The sequence below is a fragment of the Thermoascus crustaceus genome (genome assembly GCF_041956765.1).
Source record: "Thermoascus crustaceus strain CBS 181.67 unplaced genomic scaffold VTN00scaffold_1, whole genome shotgun sequence".
In the NCBI taxonomy this organism is placed as follows: Eukaryota; Fungi; Ascomycota; class Eurotiomycetes; order Eurotiales; family Thermoascaceae; genus Thermoascus; species Thermoascus crustaceus.
The window spans coordinates 2143962-2157377 of NW_027192527.1; the positions used below are offsets into that span (position 1 = coordinate 2143962).

A 13416-nucleotide genomic window follows, 5' to 3' on the forward strand; every position below is an offset into this window, starting at 1 on the left:
CCCTCAAGTGGCATCTCAGCGAGGGGAACTCCGGCGTAGCCCTAATGTGGTTTTATGTTCTGTGGCTGCTACCTTGCCACCAGCGACACGACCTCGAGGGTGACACGAGATCACGTGATCAATATTTCCTATTATGGACAAGCGCAAATTCGAGAGAGTACTGTATTATATAAGCACGTGCACGCTCAATTTGATCTCAAGATTAAATAAACTGTTGTGGATTAGAGCAGACTGTCTCGCCAGGTTGTAAGGTTTAAAGTGCCTAAGTAGAAACTTGATCTGTTATTCTAGCATTCTATATGGGCGTCATTAGCATCAATGTCTCTCACACTCGAGGTCAGTGCAAATCCTCTCAGGCGTTCAAGGTCTGCGCTGACTGTACCCAGCACACGGACGCTTGCCTTCCTATAACAGCAATCCAACCCCTCAGCTTTATAGATGTGAGCATCATTGTGCAAGGACAGGGTCCTTACACCCGCTTGATTGATGAGGCCAGCGGAGTACTGCTGGCGCAACTTCGGACATTTAAGAGGAACAATGTCCATGGATTCATAATTGACGAACAGAAGTCGCAGGACGACGGGAGTCATAATGCCCGAATCCTAGTATGGGGAGGACAGTCCCTTCGCGTCATTGATATAACTGGTCGAAAAGATAGCAGTGATAGATTCGAAGCATCCCTATTTGCTGCAAGCGCTGAATATGCAGCTCCTGATTGGATTCTAGAAGCATGCCCCTCCTATGGCGATGATCACGAGCGCAGAGCCTATCTGGTTACAGCTCACAATGCCCTACTAGGTCTTGATGTGGTACAGAATGCATCCTCAAACTATACGAGGAGTATTCGTTTACATCAACTGGCGGTAGGCGTGAAATCGATCCTTTACTCTGCCGACGTTATCTCACTTTCCGCAACTCACATCTTGATAGCTGCCGGAACTGTCTTTGGGGAGGTTATTGTGTGGTCTTGCTTCCTGGAAGACCATGAAATTCCTTCATCGAATCATTCCACTTCTATTCATCATTTTTTCACCGGTCATGAGGGATCTATATTCGGTGTCTGCATATCTCCCGAAGTCCCGTTCTTAGTTGGCGACAAATCAGGACGCCTTCTAGCAAGCTGTAGCGATGATAGGACAATTCGGATATGGAACATTTCTGACTGCTGTCAAGCGTCGCGCCAGGATCCTTCTGCCTATTCCACAGATGGCTTCGAGCTTCGGAGTACGGGTTTTGGAAATATCGCCGGCGACAAAGGACCACTTGGTTCGGAAGCTGATGTTGCAAAAGCCTTCGGTCATATTTCCCGGATATGGGGAGTTCAGTTCCTACGCGCCCCATTGCACGATGAGCGGAACCTGAGCCTTGTCTCAAGGGGAGAGGATGCAACTTGCCAGCTCTGGAGGCTTAGCTGGGATACTTTGCCCTCCCAGACAACCAGTTTTGCGCTTCAAAACGTTTCGACCCTACACCATCATTCCGGAAAGAATATATGGTCCTTCGCCACATCAACCAGCCCAAAGGAAACAGTCATCTACACTGGCGGCGCGGACGGAGCCTTGAAGTCATCTAGGATAAGTGGTGGCACACTTGAGCGTGGGACAACTGCGAATTTCAAGACTGATCGCGTGATGAAAACATTTGCATCTGTTGCAGATGACTGTTTTATCGCAATATCGGTTAAGGGGGAGGTGCTCCTGGGTTGGATACAATCTCGCTCCCCTGAGGTAGAGCAGAGATCGGACATCACCTGGGAAACTCTATCTATTCTGGATGACCTTCGAACATTCTCCGTTATTTCCAGTGTACCACGGCAAGGTGTAGCGCTATTGGGTAATGATAACGGCCTCATTCGATTGTATCATCATCAGTCTAAGTCCCTTTTCACCCTTATCGAAACTGGACGGAGACCACTGGCATTATACGTGCTTAATTTCCAAGAGAAGAATGCGCCTCTTTTTGGGATCCCAGGTGATATTTCCTTCGTTATATCATATGCGAACTCGGAGAAAGCAGACCTATACATTGTCAAGGCCGGGTTAGATGCAACGCCTCATGTGAATTACAGGTCTCTAGTCTTGCCACCGACTTTTCAGATATCATGTGCGTCCTTCGTCTCAGACAACCAGTACTTGGTCCTTGGATCAAAGGTTGGCGCTCTCGCCATATACGAAGTGTCCGATAATGGCGAGTCTTTACAGTGTCTCACGTGTGTCCGTCGTGTCCATGACGAGGGCGTTGTCACTTACATTTCTCGACTTGCATCGCTTGAGAGTGCTGGCGACAAGGGGCTGGAGTACATTTTGACTTGTGGTCGAGATGGCAATTACTGTGTCCATGTTCTGGAAGCTACAAATAGCACGAGAAGATCAGTCCATCTACAAACGATACATCGCTCTTCCCCTGCATTTGGACAGAATGTTGAAGGGGCTTATTTTGATGAGGGTTCGCACGACCTGGTGCTCTACGGGTTTCGAAGTAATCAGTTTATTCTCTGGAACGAGACTACTCAGTCTGCACTTATTTCTCTTGAATGTGGCGGAGTCCACAGAGTTTGGGCATATAGTCCGTTTCGGGATACAGCAGGAACTGGCGTATTCCTATGGAACAAGGCGAACAACTTCAATATTTTCCAAATGCGAACTCTTCCCCATCGCGCCCTCTGTGCAGGTGGCCATGGACGAGAGATCAAATCCACAGCTGTATCGAACGTTATTTATGGGAGCGCAGGGGCTCTAATCGCTACAGGTGCGGAAGATACTACCGTACGTATCTTCGTGCCGACCAACTCAAGGGCAGAGAGCCCATGGGGCGCTTTCAAATGTTTGCGTGTGCTGAACAAACACAACACTGGTATACAACAAGTAACCTGGTCGAAGGACGGGAGGTATCTGTTTACCAGCGGGGGCGTGGAGGAATTCTTTGTCTGGAGAATACGTTCCATCCCGGAATTTGGAATCGCAACTCTACATGAGGCTTCGAGTCCTAAGGAGGATCCCGCATCCGACCTTCGAATAACTAGCTTTGACGTGCTGGATGTCGAAGGACAGGAAGGAGTGGATTGCTTTTTGCTGTGCTTGACTTATTCTAACTCCACAGTAAAGGTAAATATTTCTATTGCCTATTTTCCTTTCTATGGGTACTAATTTCCTAGGTTTTCCACTATTCATCATCTGCAGATGAACCCCGCTTTACACTATTAGCGAAAGGTACATACACGACCAATTGCCTTACCCAAGCGAACTTCCTGCTTTCGGACTCCTCGATCGATCTCATAACATGCGCGACGGATGGACACTTCGCGCTTTGGGACTTAAGTGCTGCCATCAGTACCTTGTTCTCGGTGACATCCTCTAGTATTACCCCGAAACCAGCATTCCAGCCAGATACGATCACCCCAGCTACGATATCCTGGCTCTCCCGACATCGGATCCATCTTAACAGCATTAAATCCGTGGAGTTAATCAAGATCTCCAAGACAGCGAGACTCTTAGTGGCTGGTGGCGACGATAATGCGCTCTCGGTATCCTTGCTCGACTTGGACCCTACAGAATCTATTGAAAATGTCTCAATAGCCACTGTTTCCATTCCCGATGCGCATGCAGCATCGGTAACCACAGTCAAGCTTCTCGAACGGCTGCAATCTTCCTCGCAATCGGCTGGTCCCACAGCATCCATGTTGGTTGCGTCTTCAGGAAATGACCACAGAGTCAAAATCTGGTCTATCAGCGTGGACCTGGAGAAGAAAGGGGTAGATGCAATCGAAATCTCTGAGAAGATTGACAAATATAGCCCTGTAGCTGACATATCTTCTATGGACATTGTGCGTGTCCCGTCAAATGATCCCCCAGGCAAAGAAGTCAGCACATTATCGCCATCAAGCCGAGAATTTAGAACGAAGCTTCTTGTATGTGGAGTTGGAATGGAGATGCTGGATGTCCGGTCACCTAGTTCAGGAGCTACATAGTCTTTTACCTAGCACGGAAATGGATAATCAAAAGATGCATCATGATGCAAGAGAATCACATCCCAATTCGCTACCTACTTGGCTTTTGACTGAAGACGTCAATAATTAGTTAGAAGCCAAAACATATAGAGGCCAACGGAGCAGGTATCCATCACAAAATACGCGTCTCGGGAGGACCCAGGTAACTGTAGCCGACATGGTTCCCTGTGTCAAGCACAATCTTCTCAAGGTATACTTCCGGGGAGTTAGCCCTATATCGCAAGATGTGCTCTCCATTCTCCACCACCGGGAATGTGAGATTACTGGTCCAGACACCGTCAACTACGACTGATGACCATGTTGGTGGTAGATCGCCCGGCTTGTCAGCCTGTCCTATAAAGCTTCTGAATTGCGGTGCGTCGTCATCTAGCGTTGCGGAGAAGGATAGGTTCAGATTGGGGTCGGTGTTCAACGCCATGTTGAAATACAAAGTTGCATTCAGGAACGCTGTATTGAAGAGATAGAATCGGTAGTCAACATATGCCGACATACAATCTTCGGGAGATGCGTATGCCTCTTTGTACGGCCGGAGAGCAATTGATCCTGAAGTACTGCGTGTTCCGAGGTATGGTATATGAGAGAACCTGATATCTCCAGCGGTTGAGTTCTGGAAGTGTGGTCCCTCCATCGACATGATGCCATCTGATTCCGGGAAACCCTTGAAATTGGATGGGGCCATTACGTTTCTCACAGGAACGTCGATCATCTCGAAGTCCCCATTCGTTGAATAGACATAAAGAAATACCGTCTCATTGAAACCGACAGGAACAGCACTCCAATCCACACTGACATTAACACGTTGCTCAGAACAGGTTTCCGAGAGGACCCCAGAAGATGGAGAGACCGACAACCAGTCATACTCTCCCGTGATCTTCCACGGCTTGTGGACTCGGTAGTCACCTCTCATATAGATATCCACCCATCGACTTTGAGGACCATATGGGTCCATCAAAGGCACAGTTGGCCGAAAGAGACCTCGTTGTGGGTTTTGAAAAGTCAGTGGATTCAGCCCACAGTCCAGGATGAGGAGGGAGATGGCCTTCAGCAGCGACGCCCACGTCTCCCAAAGCAGGGATAGTATTCTGTCGTAGCTGAACATATGACAGTCCTGAGATCATATCTCTTATAGGCGGCATCCAAACGTCGGCATATCCATGTTTCGGCTGTCGCATTATATTCTTCCATTTTCCGTTTAGGAGCTCGTCGTAATCTTTGACCAGGTCGAATTCATCGTCGAAGCGTTCGAGAACGTGGGCTGCAAGTGCGTTTGCTGAATTTCGACGCTCAATTGCGCATAGGTTATTTCTCCCGAGTGACAAATTTATGTCATAGAACGCATATCCTGATTGTGCAGGGTAGTAGACCAACTGGTAGAACGCAGGTCGGTAAGCTTCGGAAACCCGGTTATAAATGTCCTCAGCCTTGTTAGCAACATCTTCCCATCTGCTCATCACTCTTTCCGCTTCGAGGTAGTTTACGTAAGAGAAAGTTGTTGGCGATAAGTTCTCGTGTTTCCTCATAGCAATGAGAGAATCCAACTCCAGTAAGACTGCTGCAATATCGTCTGAAAAGGCAGGTCCAAATTCTCTTTCGGAGTAGGCCTTCAAATAATCGGGGATGTTCGCAAAATCAAACTTTGAGGCATTCCATGCCATTTCCATTATATATCCGAAGTTCCATAGGCTTTATGTCAGCGACGTTGACTACCCAAATGCGGTTCGCACCTCTGGAGTAGGAATGAAATAGATCTTTGTATATTTTCGGCTGTATTCAGATAAGCATTTGGAGACTGTATCTTTTATAGAAGATTTTGTACATACCAATGGGTTTGTGTTCGTCCATTTGTATGACCTGGGGTCGCCGACGTATTCAAGATGGTAGTAGACCTCAAATAAACCAGTTAGCCATGTGAGGCGGATAGTTCAGAGGGTTTAATACTCCAAATCCTCCTGGTCGACTTAGCTCCTCTTGTGTGGGGAGTCGTAAAACATTTCCATAGTTATCATCTGGCAGTAGGAGAGTCACATCTTCAGGAGGATCCAGTCCAGCAGCGTAATAAGTAGCTACTTCCTTGTAGATAGCCCAGACCTCTGTTCCGAGTCAGCATATGCTTCTGTGTCAGTATTTTTGGACAGCCTTACGATCGACAGCGCTTGCTGATCCATGTACTTCTGTAAAGATTTCCCTCTGCGCCTTGAACACATCTCTGAGGACTGCAATAGGATCATCCGCTTCAATAGGGGAATCGCCAGGACCTCTCATACCTAGGGTGAAGTACGATTCGTCATGGCCTGCTCGCACAGCCCCTTCTCTCATGAACTCAACCACATTATCCTTGTTCTCCTGCCAATCGTATACCCCGACACCATCGATGGTCCACTCATTTGTCGAGCGCTGCATAGGCTCATGATGGGAGGTAGAGACCACAATGCCGTAATCATTTGCTGTTTTCTGGTTCAATGGATCGTCGACAAAAAACATATTCCCCGGTTTGGGCCAGCTAGCCCACATTGCGGGCCACAGATAGTTCGCTTTAAGACGAAGTAGAAGCTCAAAGACATGCTTGTAGAACGTAACATCAAATTTCGCAGAAGTTACGTTGTACCTTGTGGCCCACCAGCTCTCCAAGGCGGGTGCTTCGTCGTTGATAAAGAGCCCTCGGTATTTAACTGACGGCTCTCCATGCTTCGTGGAAATCGGAAGGGCATATACTTCCTCATGTTGTTTTGGAGGAACATCTGACCACCAGTAATAGCTAGTACTTGATTAGTCTTCCAATGTCCATTCTAAGAGGACTTGGTAACTGACGGAGATTGCCCAGCCTGTTCAGATAGAGTATATATACCAAATATTGCACCGCGTTTATCACTTCCAGCAATTACAAGAGCGTCGTTCACACCGGGGAAAGGGTTGTGAACTAGAGATGTCACAAACGATTCCCATTTCCCCTCAATCTTTGAAATATCAAGCTGGCCATTTTTAGATAAGATTTGTATTAGGGAGGAATTAGTGGCAGATCCCACTATGATTGCTGTGTTATGAGTTATAGAAGCATTTTCGACGATTCTCTTCTTTGCTGTGTACTGGACTACTTCAGAGTGCTGTCCAGTGACCGCCAAAAAGTCAGCAGCCAAGCTTTCAGCAGCGATATGGATTCCGACGAAGTCATCGGGATCGACAATCACCGGGGCGCCTTTCAGGCCCAGTGCTCCCTTGCCGTCATCAAAACCGACGAACTTCTCTTCCAACAGTGCAGCGACCGGGCCGGTGACCAGAATGACCAGAGACAGTAGAGACAGTATGATACGGTGAAATAGCATGGCGGAGATTCTGTTGACCGAATTCGAACCAGAAACAAGACAAAGCTAGAGAAATTCAGCGTTTAACATTTCTATAAGATAGAACCACCGCGTTATGCATCATTCAATTTAGTGAAAGACAGCATAAAAGCTCCGATTGTTGAGCCAGTCGCTTTTTCTGGTTGGCGGAAAATTGTTAGGACAAGGATAGTTGCCATAGTACTATCTCACACACATATAGCCGGGCCAGTGGTATTCCATTCCTGAAGAAACATAATTTGAACAACCCCGCTGTCTGCAGATCATTTTCCTCAATAGAGCATGTGATACTGCATTCAAACTGGCAAGAACTTGGACTTGCAGCATGCCCTCGACGAGCTGGTAGTAGCACTGTACATACTAGGGAAATGTATGACATTCAAGAGTAGTGGGTATCTCCATGCCCGAGATAGCCGGCAGGTGAAATCCGGGGTTTGCGGGGGTCTCCGCACCTTGATCTCTGATTCTCTAGCATTTTTTCATTTCTCGAGCTTCCCCACATTGACTAGGTATTGTGCCCTTTCTAGCTCTCTTTCAGTCTCGACCGACGATCTTACGATAATCACAGTGAACTACCACATATTCTACTGGGATTGGTGGAAAGGCTTTTCTCCACACAATGGAGCGGAGAAACGCAACGGAGCTTGAGAGAACAGCAGCGAATGCTTTCTGCTTACCTTTCTAGGTAGGCAGATATGCTTACCACGGCTTTGATCACTCTTATAACAATTCAAATATAAGGTTCCTGGTATACTTATTTTTTTCGAACCAAAGGATGACTGGGAACGAAAACAACATAATCAAACCCGCAATTGTCAATCCAGAATATGCGCTGGTTTGAGTTGAGCACTTTTTTCGCCCTTAGTTTGGCAGGTGTCGCTAACGGCGGGAGATGCCCCGTGAAAGTCGCTCGAAGATCTCCACTGGTGTTTGAGACGCGGTCCTGGAATGGGCACCAACCGGTACAGAACACTGTCCTAACAGGCACGTTTTGCTGTCTTCAATCGTCTACTGAAAACTGCTTACAATTTTTATAGGCAGTGTGAATACGACTTCAGCAATAGACATTTCTCAAAATGGGAAAATATCAAACGACGGCGGTACCGTTTCTTGGAGCTGCATTAGCCCAAGTGTAACTCGAATAGAAGTCAAATCCTCGAAGCCATATGTCGGTGCCAAATTTGCAAATAGCGACCAGGAATACTTTTATGGTGTCTGGGAATATCCATTAAGCGGATCGCTAATTAATTCAAACGTCTCCTTTGACTTGAGAGGGATTGGACGCAGCGAGGGTATAAACTGGTCAAACGCCCGGGCCCCGTTCTTCATCAGCAGTGCCGGCTATGGAGTCTACGTTGATACGCCCGATATGGGCTCTTACGACTTCAACTCACCTGGTATTGCTCAGTTCGTGTTCAACACAAGCTCATTGACATACTATATCATAACCCCTCAGAGGAAAAATGACTTCAAGTCAATAATTGAAGATTACACCGGACTCTCTGCCAGAAACACCATGCCCCCTGACTCGTCGTATGGACCCACATTCTACTCGGATGATTTTGAGCAAGACTTCCACGGTTATGTTAAAACCGCAGAACAGAATTACTATGACGTCGTGGATCACCTATACTACAATCAGATCCATGCCTCAGCCTTGTTTGCTGATCGTATGTTGTGGTCTTTTTTATTTTATTTGGTTGTTATGCTGACGGATCCCTCAGGGCCTTATGGCACCGGTAATTACTCCTATGGGAATTTCGATTTCGACCCAAAGTATTATCCCGATCCGGAACGACTTGTTCGGAATCTCAGTGACTACGGATTTGATTTCCAGGTATGTTACTCTCTGATTCACGGATTACAGAGCTGAACAAAGACATCAGGTCTGGGTTGCGAACCGTGCCTTCCTAGACACGGAGCTCTACAACAAATCTGTCGAGAATGGATGGCTTTTCCCAGGAATTAATCCTGAATACTTCCTTGGGCCGGCATTAAACTTGTCTATTCCGGCGGCTTACGAGTACCTAAAGAAAAAGTTGAGATACTTTCCATCAATAGGAGTTAAAGGATACAAAATTGACCGTGGCGAGGAGGACGAGATGCCAGGTATGCTATTATCTTTAATCCCAATATTTATTTGACGTTATTCCCTGATATACCAGCATCTTCTAACACGAGACCTTAGTTTGGGAACAAAATATCCAGGATATCCTTCTCAAAAAGTTGTGTTACGAGACTATGGTCGAAGTTTGGGGTGAGAATGGCTTCCACACCTTTTCCCGAAGCGCCTTTGATCGCGTCCGTTCCTGGACCACGGTGTGGAACGGCGATTCACATTCAAACTTCACTGGTTTAGCATATACTATTACCAGCGGGATTCGGTCCGGCCTCATTGGCTTCTCTCACTGGACCAGTGATACAGGTGGCTATGTCAGAGAGGATAATAATCCTTCGGAAGAGGTCTGGGCCAGATGGATGCACCACTCGGCTTTCACCCCAGAGTACGTCGTCCTGGTCGGTACCGGTCACACGCCTTGGTATCCACCGTACACATCTCGACTTGTTTCAGTCTTGAAGCAAACGGCGAACCTTCACCATGATTTAATCCCTTTTATCAGGAGCTATACCTACCAGGCTACCCAGGATGGAATTCCCATCATGAGAGCCCTGTTCCTTGAATACCCTGAAGATGATAATACCTACACGATCTCTGACGAATACTTCTTTGGTGAGCAATTCTTAGTTGCTCCTATTGTGAACGAGGATGGGAGTCGTCAGGTCTATTTCCCGGAGGGCGCAGATTATCTTGAGTATTACAACAAGACAACAGTCAACAGGGGAGGCTCAACAGCAAACGTACAGCTCGAGCTCGAGTACAGCCCCGTATACGTGAAAGTAGGATCTATAGTTCCACGTGGAGATATTGTTCAAGCCAACAACAAGTGGACGAAAGATTGGGCTCCTAGTCTTAACATTGAGCTCTACCCGAGCTTCGATGTTCCGCACAGCACCTTCAATTACTATAACGGTGACTCCAAAACGGTTGCACCTATTACGATGACAACAGACAAGAAGCATTCTTCTGTCAAGATTATCTATGGCAATGTTGGTGTTGAAGGAACGTTGACGGTCTTCACGAAGACAGGTCCTGTCAGCGCTTCTCTACAAGAAAAGGGCGGTATTGCTGTGTTCAAGAACGTGCAGAGCTTGTTTGACTAGCCTGTCTAGATCTCTGTCTGGTAAATGGCAGAGAAAATAATTTACGTCTTTGAGAAGCTAAACCAACGAAAGGATATCGAAGATACAGGGTTGGCTTGAATTCCCAACGTCGGTAGGATATCTTGTCTACTGTACAAGCAAAGTTAGTGTTGCACGACTCTCTTTTTATACTGCCAGTCCCCAGGATCTACCGAAGTAACAATCAGACTTCCAACACGTAAGTAAGCTCGTTTCATTAAACAGACACTGTACATTATCTGTTCATAGTATATCACATCTTCACAGCTTCGAATTTGATGCATCCCAGCTAGTGCCCTCTGACGCCAGGTACGCCTGTCCCTTAGCAAGGACTTTACTATTCTCCCTGCCCAGCCACTCAGGTTCCAGCTCTTGGAGCCTATCTTCTATTTCATAAGCCTCGCCGCCTGAAATATACAGAATCTTCCCAGCGAAAGGCAACTTCGCTCCTTTATGTGTTTTATTATTGCCCCTGTTCGCTGTTGCGCATATGACTATGGCTCTCGCAACGTCTGCAGGTTCGTTTGTCGGAAGATTGAGCTTGTACCAACCCTCTTCGATCCCCTTTACCAGTCGCGTTTCTTCACTCTATTCAGCACTTCTGTTTGAAGAGATAATTGGCGTTGACACTACTTACTCGTCATCCATGGACAGATAACATTGATCCGGATATTCTCCGGAAGAGCCGTCAGTCGCAGCCCGCGCAGAACTCCAAGGACACCATGCTTGCTCGCCATGTAGGGGGTAAGACCTCCAGACTCCTTGAAGCCTGCAATACTGCTAACAAGGACCAGATCTCCGCCGCCAATCTTGCGCAAGTAATGCATGCCAATGCGAGCGGTGAAGATGACGCCTTTCAGGTTTACGTCTATTTCCAGCATGGATGGCTCCTTGTTGATGTCTTGGTCGGGAGCGAAGATGTCTTTGTGGTTTGCGATTCCAGCATTGGCAACGACGATATCAACTTGACCGAAGGCTTTTTCAGCTGTTGCAAATAGTCTGAGCTGGTCGGAATAGGAAGACGTATCACAGTGGGTATAGCGAACAGAGGGTCCTAGTCGTGATTCTAGTTCCCTGGCTGGCCCGTCTGATACGTCACCGAAGATGACTTTCGCACCGCTCGCTGTGCAATCATTATTTCATTATCTTCACTGTAATACAATGATATCGAGGGCAGTTGGGCAATACCTACCATGGAATTGCTCGACAGCAGAACGTCCTATACCAGTTGCACCGCCAGTAAGGACGACGACTTTGCCGCGGAGTGTCTTTAACAAGGTTTGATCGAGCTGAACCAATGCCATATTGGGCTTGCGACTTGCTTCAAATTCCAGGGTTATGCTAGGATCATCTTGACGATAGAGGTTACCAATGGCTTTATCTGTGCAGAGGAAAGCTGTCGGAAATCCCCCTCTAACTCCTCTACAAGTCTGGCAGTCAGTCTGTTAGCACGCAACACCTGCCCCACATTACTTTGATGGCTTCGATGCCTTTGCCGGTCTAGGGAGCATATATGGAGATGGTATCTTATGCTGCGCTTCCCATCTTGTGATTTCTGACCTAATTTCCCATGTCAGGCAAACACCAACATGAACCGCAGGCTTAAAACCTCAGGCTGCATACTCATAAGCTCATCGCTCATGATGCTAGTGAAGACTATTTTAGTTGATTTTTTTTTCTCGCAGATCTCGGTTAAATTCCCCTCACTTCGCTATCCACAATCCACATGGCGGGGGCGGAGCACGGGGAACTGTCAAGTGGGGTCGGCCGTGTGGGGAGACAAGATGCAGGACTTGCAGAAAATGCATATATTGTGAAATGGCATTGTAGATGTGCATGTCTTGGCAGATGAAAAAGAAAAATAATATTGAGTATTGATATATCCTTCAAACTATAATTGTTACTCTTTGGGGTCAATAAGGAGTAAGGTAAGTAGTCCATCATCTTAAATAAGCATTGTTAATAACATTGCAAGTTTCCATATTCCGCTATTTTTGATACGCTAAGCTATGAACATTAAATTCTTTTTCAGAAATTGTTTCGCTTCATCGTTCTGCTTATAAAGAATGACCAGAGTTCCCTCGAAACATATCGACTCCCAGTTCAACTATCATGAAGATGAAAATAGAAGGACGATAGTTTAACATACAATACTACCTACTTTAAACTGGAAATTGTCATTGACTTGCGTCTGGAAATTGGTGACATTGGAGCTTTCTCGGTAGTTTCATGAATGTAATCAGCATGGTGCTGCGCGATGCCTGTCTGGAAAAATGGGGAAATGCATTTCTACCAAAGGGAGGAATATCCTTTATTACAGCCGTTATAGTATACATTTCTCTTTTATGATCATGCTCTGTATTCTTCGGACCCAATGCTCGGTGTCGAAAGGGGTTAGGCTCGCAGGTACTACACAAGACTCGTCATCTGCATGCATCTGAGGTGCCACGAAGGTCCTAATTAGGTCTGCAGCCAGTGCTTGACAAGTTTGACTAGGCCAAATGGGTAAATAGATAAGTTCTTCAGGCAGGGTTTAATCCTGGTCTTCATTGGTGGTGAATGACGAGCTTTGTAGGGCAATTCCACTTGTTAGCCCGCAACCGTATCGGGATATTGCTGGCTGAAGCTGGTCACGGGAGACAAATCCCACTAACGAAGGCTTACTTTGAAGGCGAAAAAATTCTTCTTAGCGAGCAGTCATCCTTAATCACCAGAACAGCTTCTTGGAAATCGGCATCGATACCACAACTTCTAGATTAAGGCCACTGAACCTGTTTGTTCCAAGTCTACTAATATAATGATCTTTAGTGAAAGCCATTTTAGGAACTGTGT

The 13416-nt window shown here is 46.7% G+C and overlaps 4 protein-coding genes across 4 annotated transcripts; 2 read left to right on the plus strand and 2 right to left on the minus strand.

Annotated features, from left to right (window-relative positions):
- Window positions 1-318: 318 nt before the first annotated feature.
- Window positions 319-3967, plus strand: VTN00DRAFT_761 (uncharacterized protein; the record flags this gene model as incomplete). Its single annotated transcript, XM_069434372.1, has 3 exons — window positions 319-336; window positions 387-3104; window positions 3155-3967. 3 exons carry the CDS (start codon window positions 319-321, stop codon window positions 3965-3967), a joined length of 3549 nt encoding a protein of 1182 aa, XP_069291468.1.
- A 151-nt stretch (window positions 3968-4118) lies between these two features.
- VTN00DRAFT_762 (uncharacterized protein) lies at window positions 4119-7326 on the minus strand (the record flags this gene model as incomplete). The annotated part of the gene is made up of 7 exons (XM_069434383.1): window positions 4119-4932; window positions 5021-5640; window positions 5827-5892; window positions 5945-6096; window positions 6148-6761; window positions 6815-6828; window positions 6889-7326. 7 exons carry the CDS (start codon window positions 7324-7326, stop codon window positions 4119-4121), a joined length of 2718 nt encoding a protein of 905 aa, XP_069291469.1.
- Window positions 7327-8171: 845 nt separating this feature from the next.
- VTN00DRAFT_763 (uncharacterized protein) lies at window positions 8172-10566 on the plus strand (the record flags this gene model as incomplete). The annotated part of the gene is made up of 5 exons (XM_069434394.1): window positions 8172-8328; window positions 8382-9014; window positions 9069-9181; window positions 9231-9453; window positions 9533-10566. The coding sequence occupies 5 exons, from the start codon at window positions 8172-8174 to the stop codon at window positions 10564-10566; spliced, it is 2160 nt and encodes a 719-aa protein (XP_069291470.1).
- Window positions 10567-10845: 279 nt separating this feature from the next.
- Window positions 10846-11888, minus strand: VTN00DRAFT_764 (uncharacterized protein; the record flags this gene model as incomplete). The annotated part of the gene is made up of 3 exons (XM_069434405.1): window positions 10846-11165; window positions 11222-11707; window positions 11777-11888. 3 exons carry the CDS (start codon window positions 11886-11888, stop codon window positions 10846-10848), a joined length of 918 nt encoding a protein of 305 aa, XP_069291471.1.
- Window positions 11889-13416: the final 1528 nt, after the last annotated feature.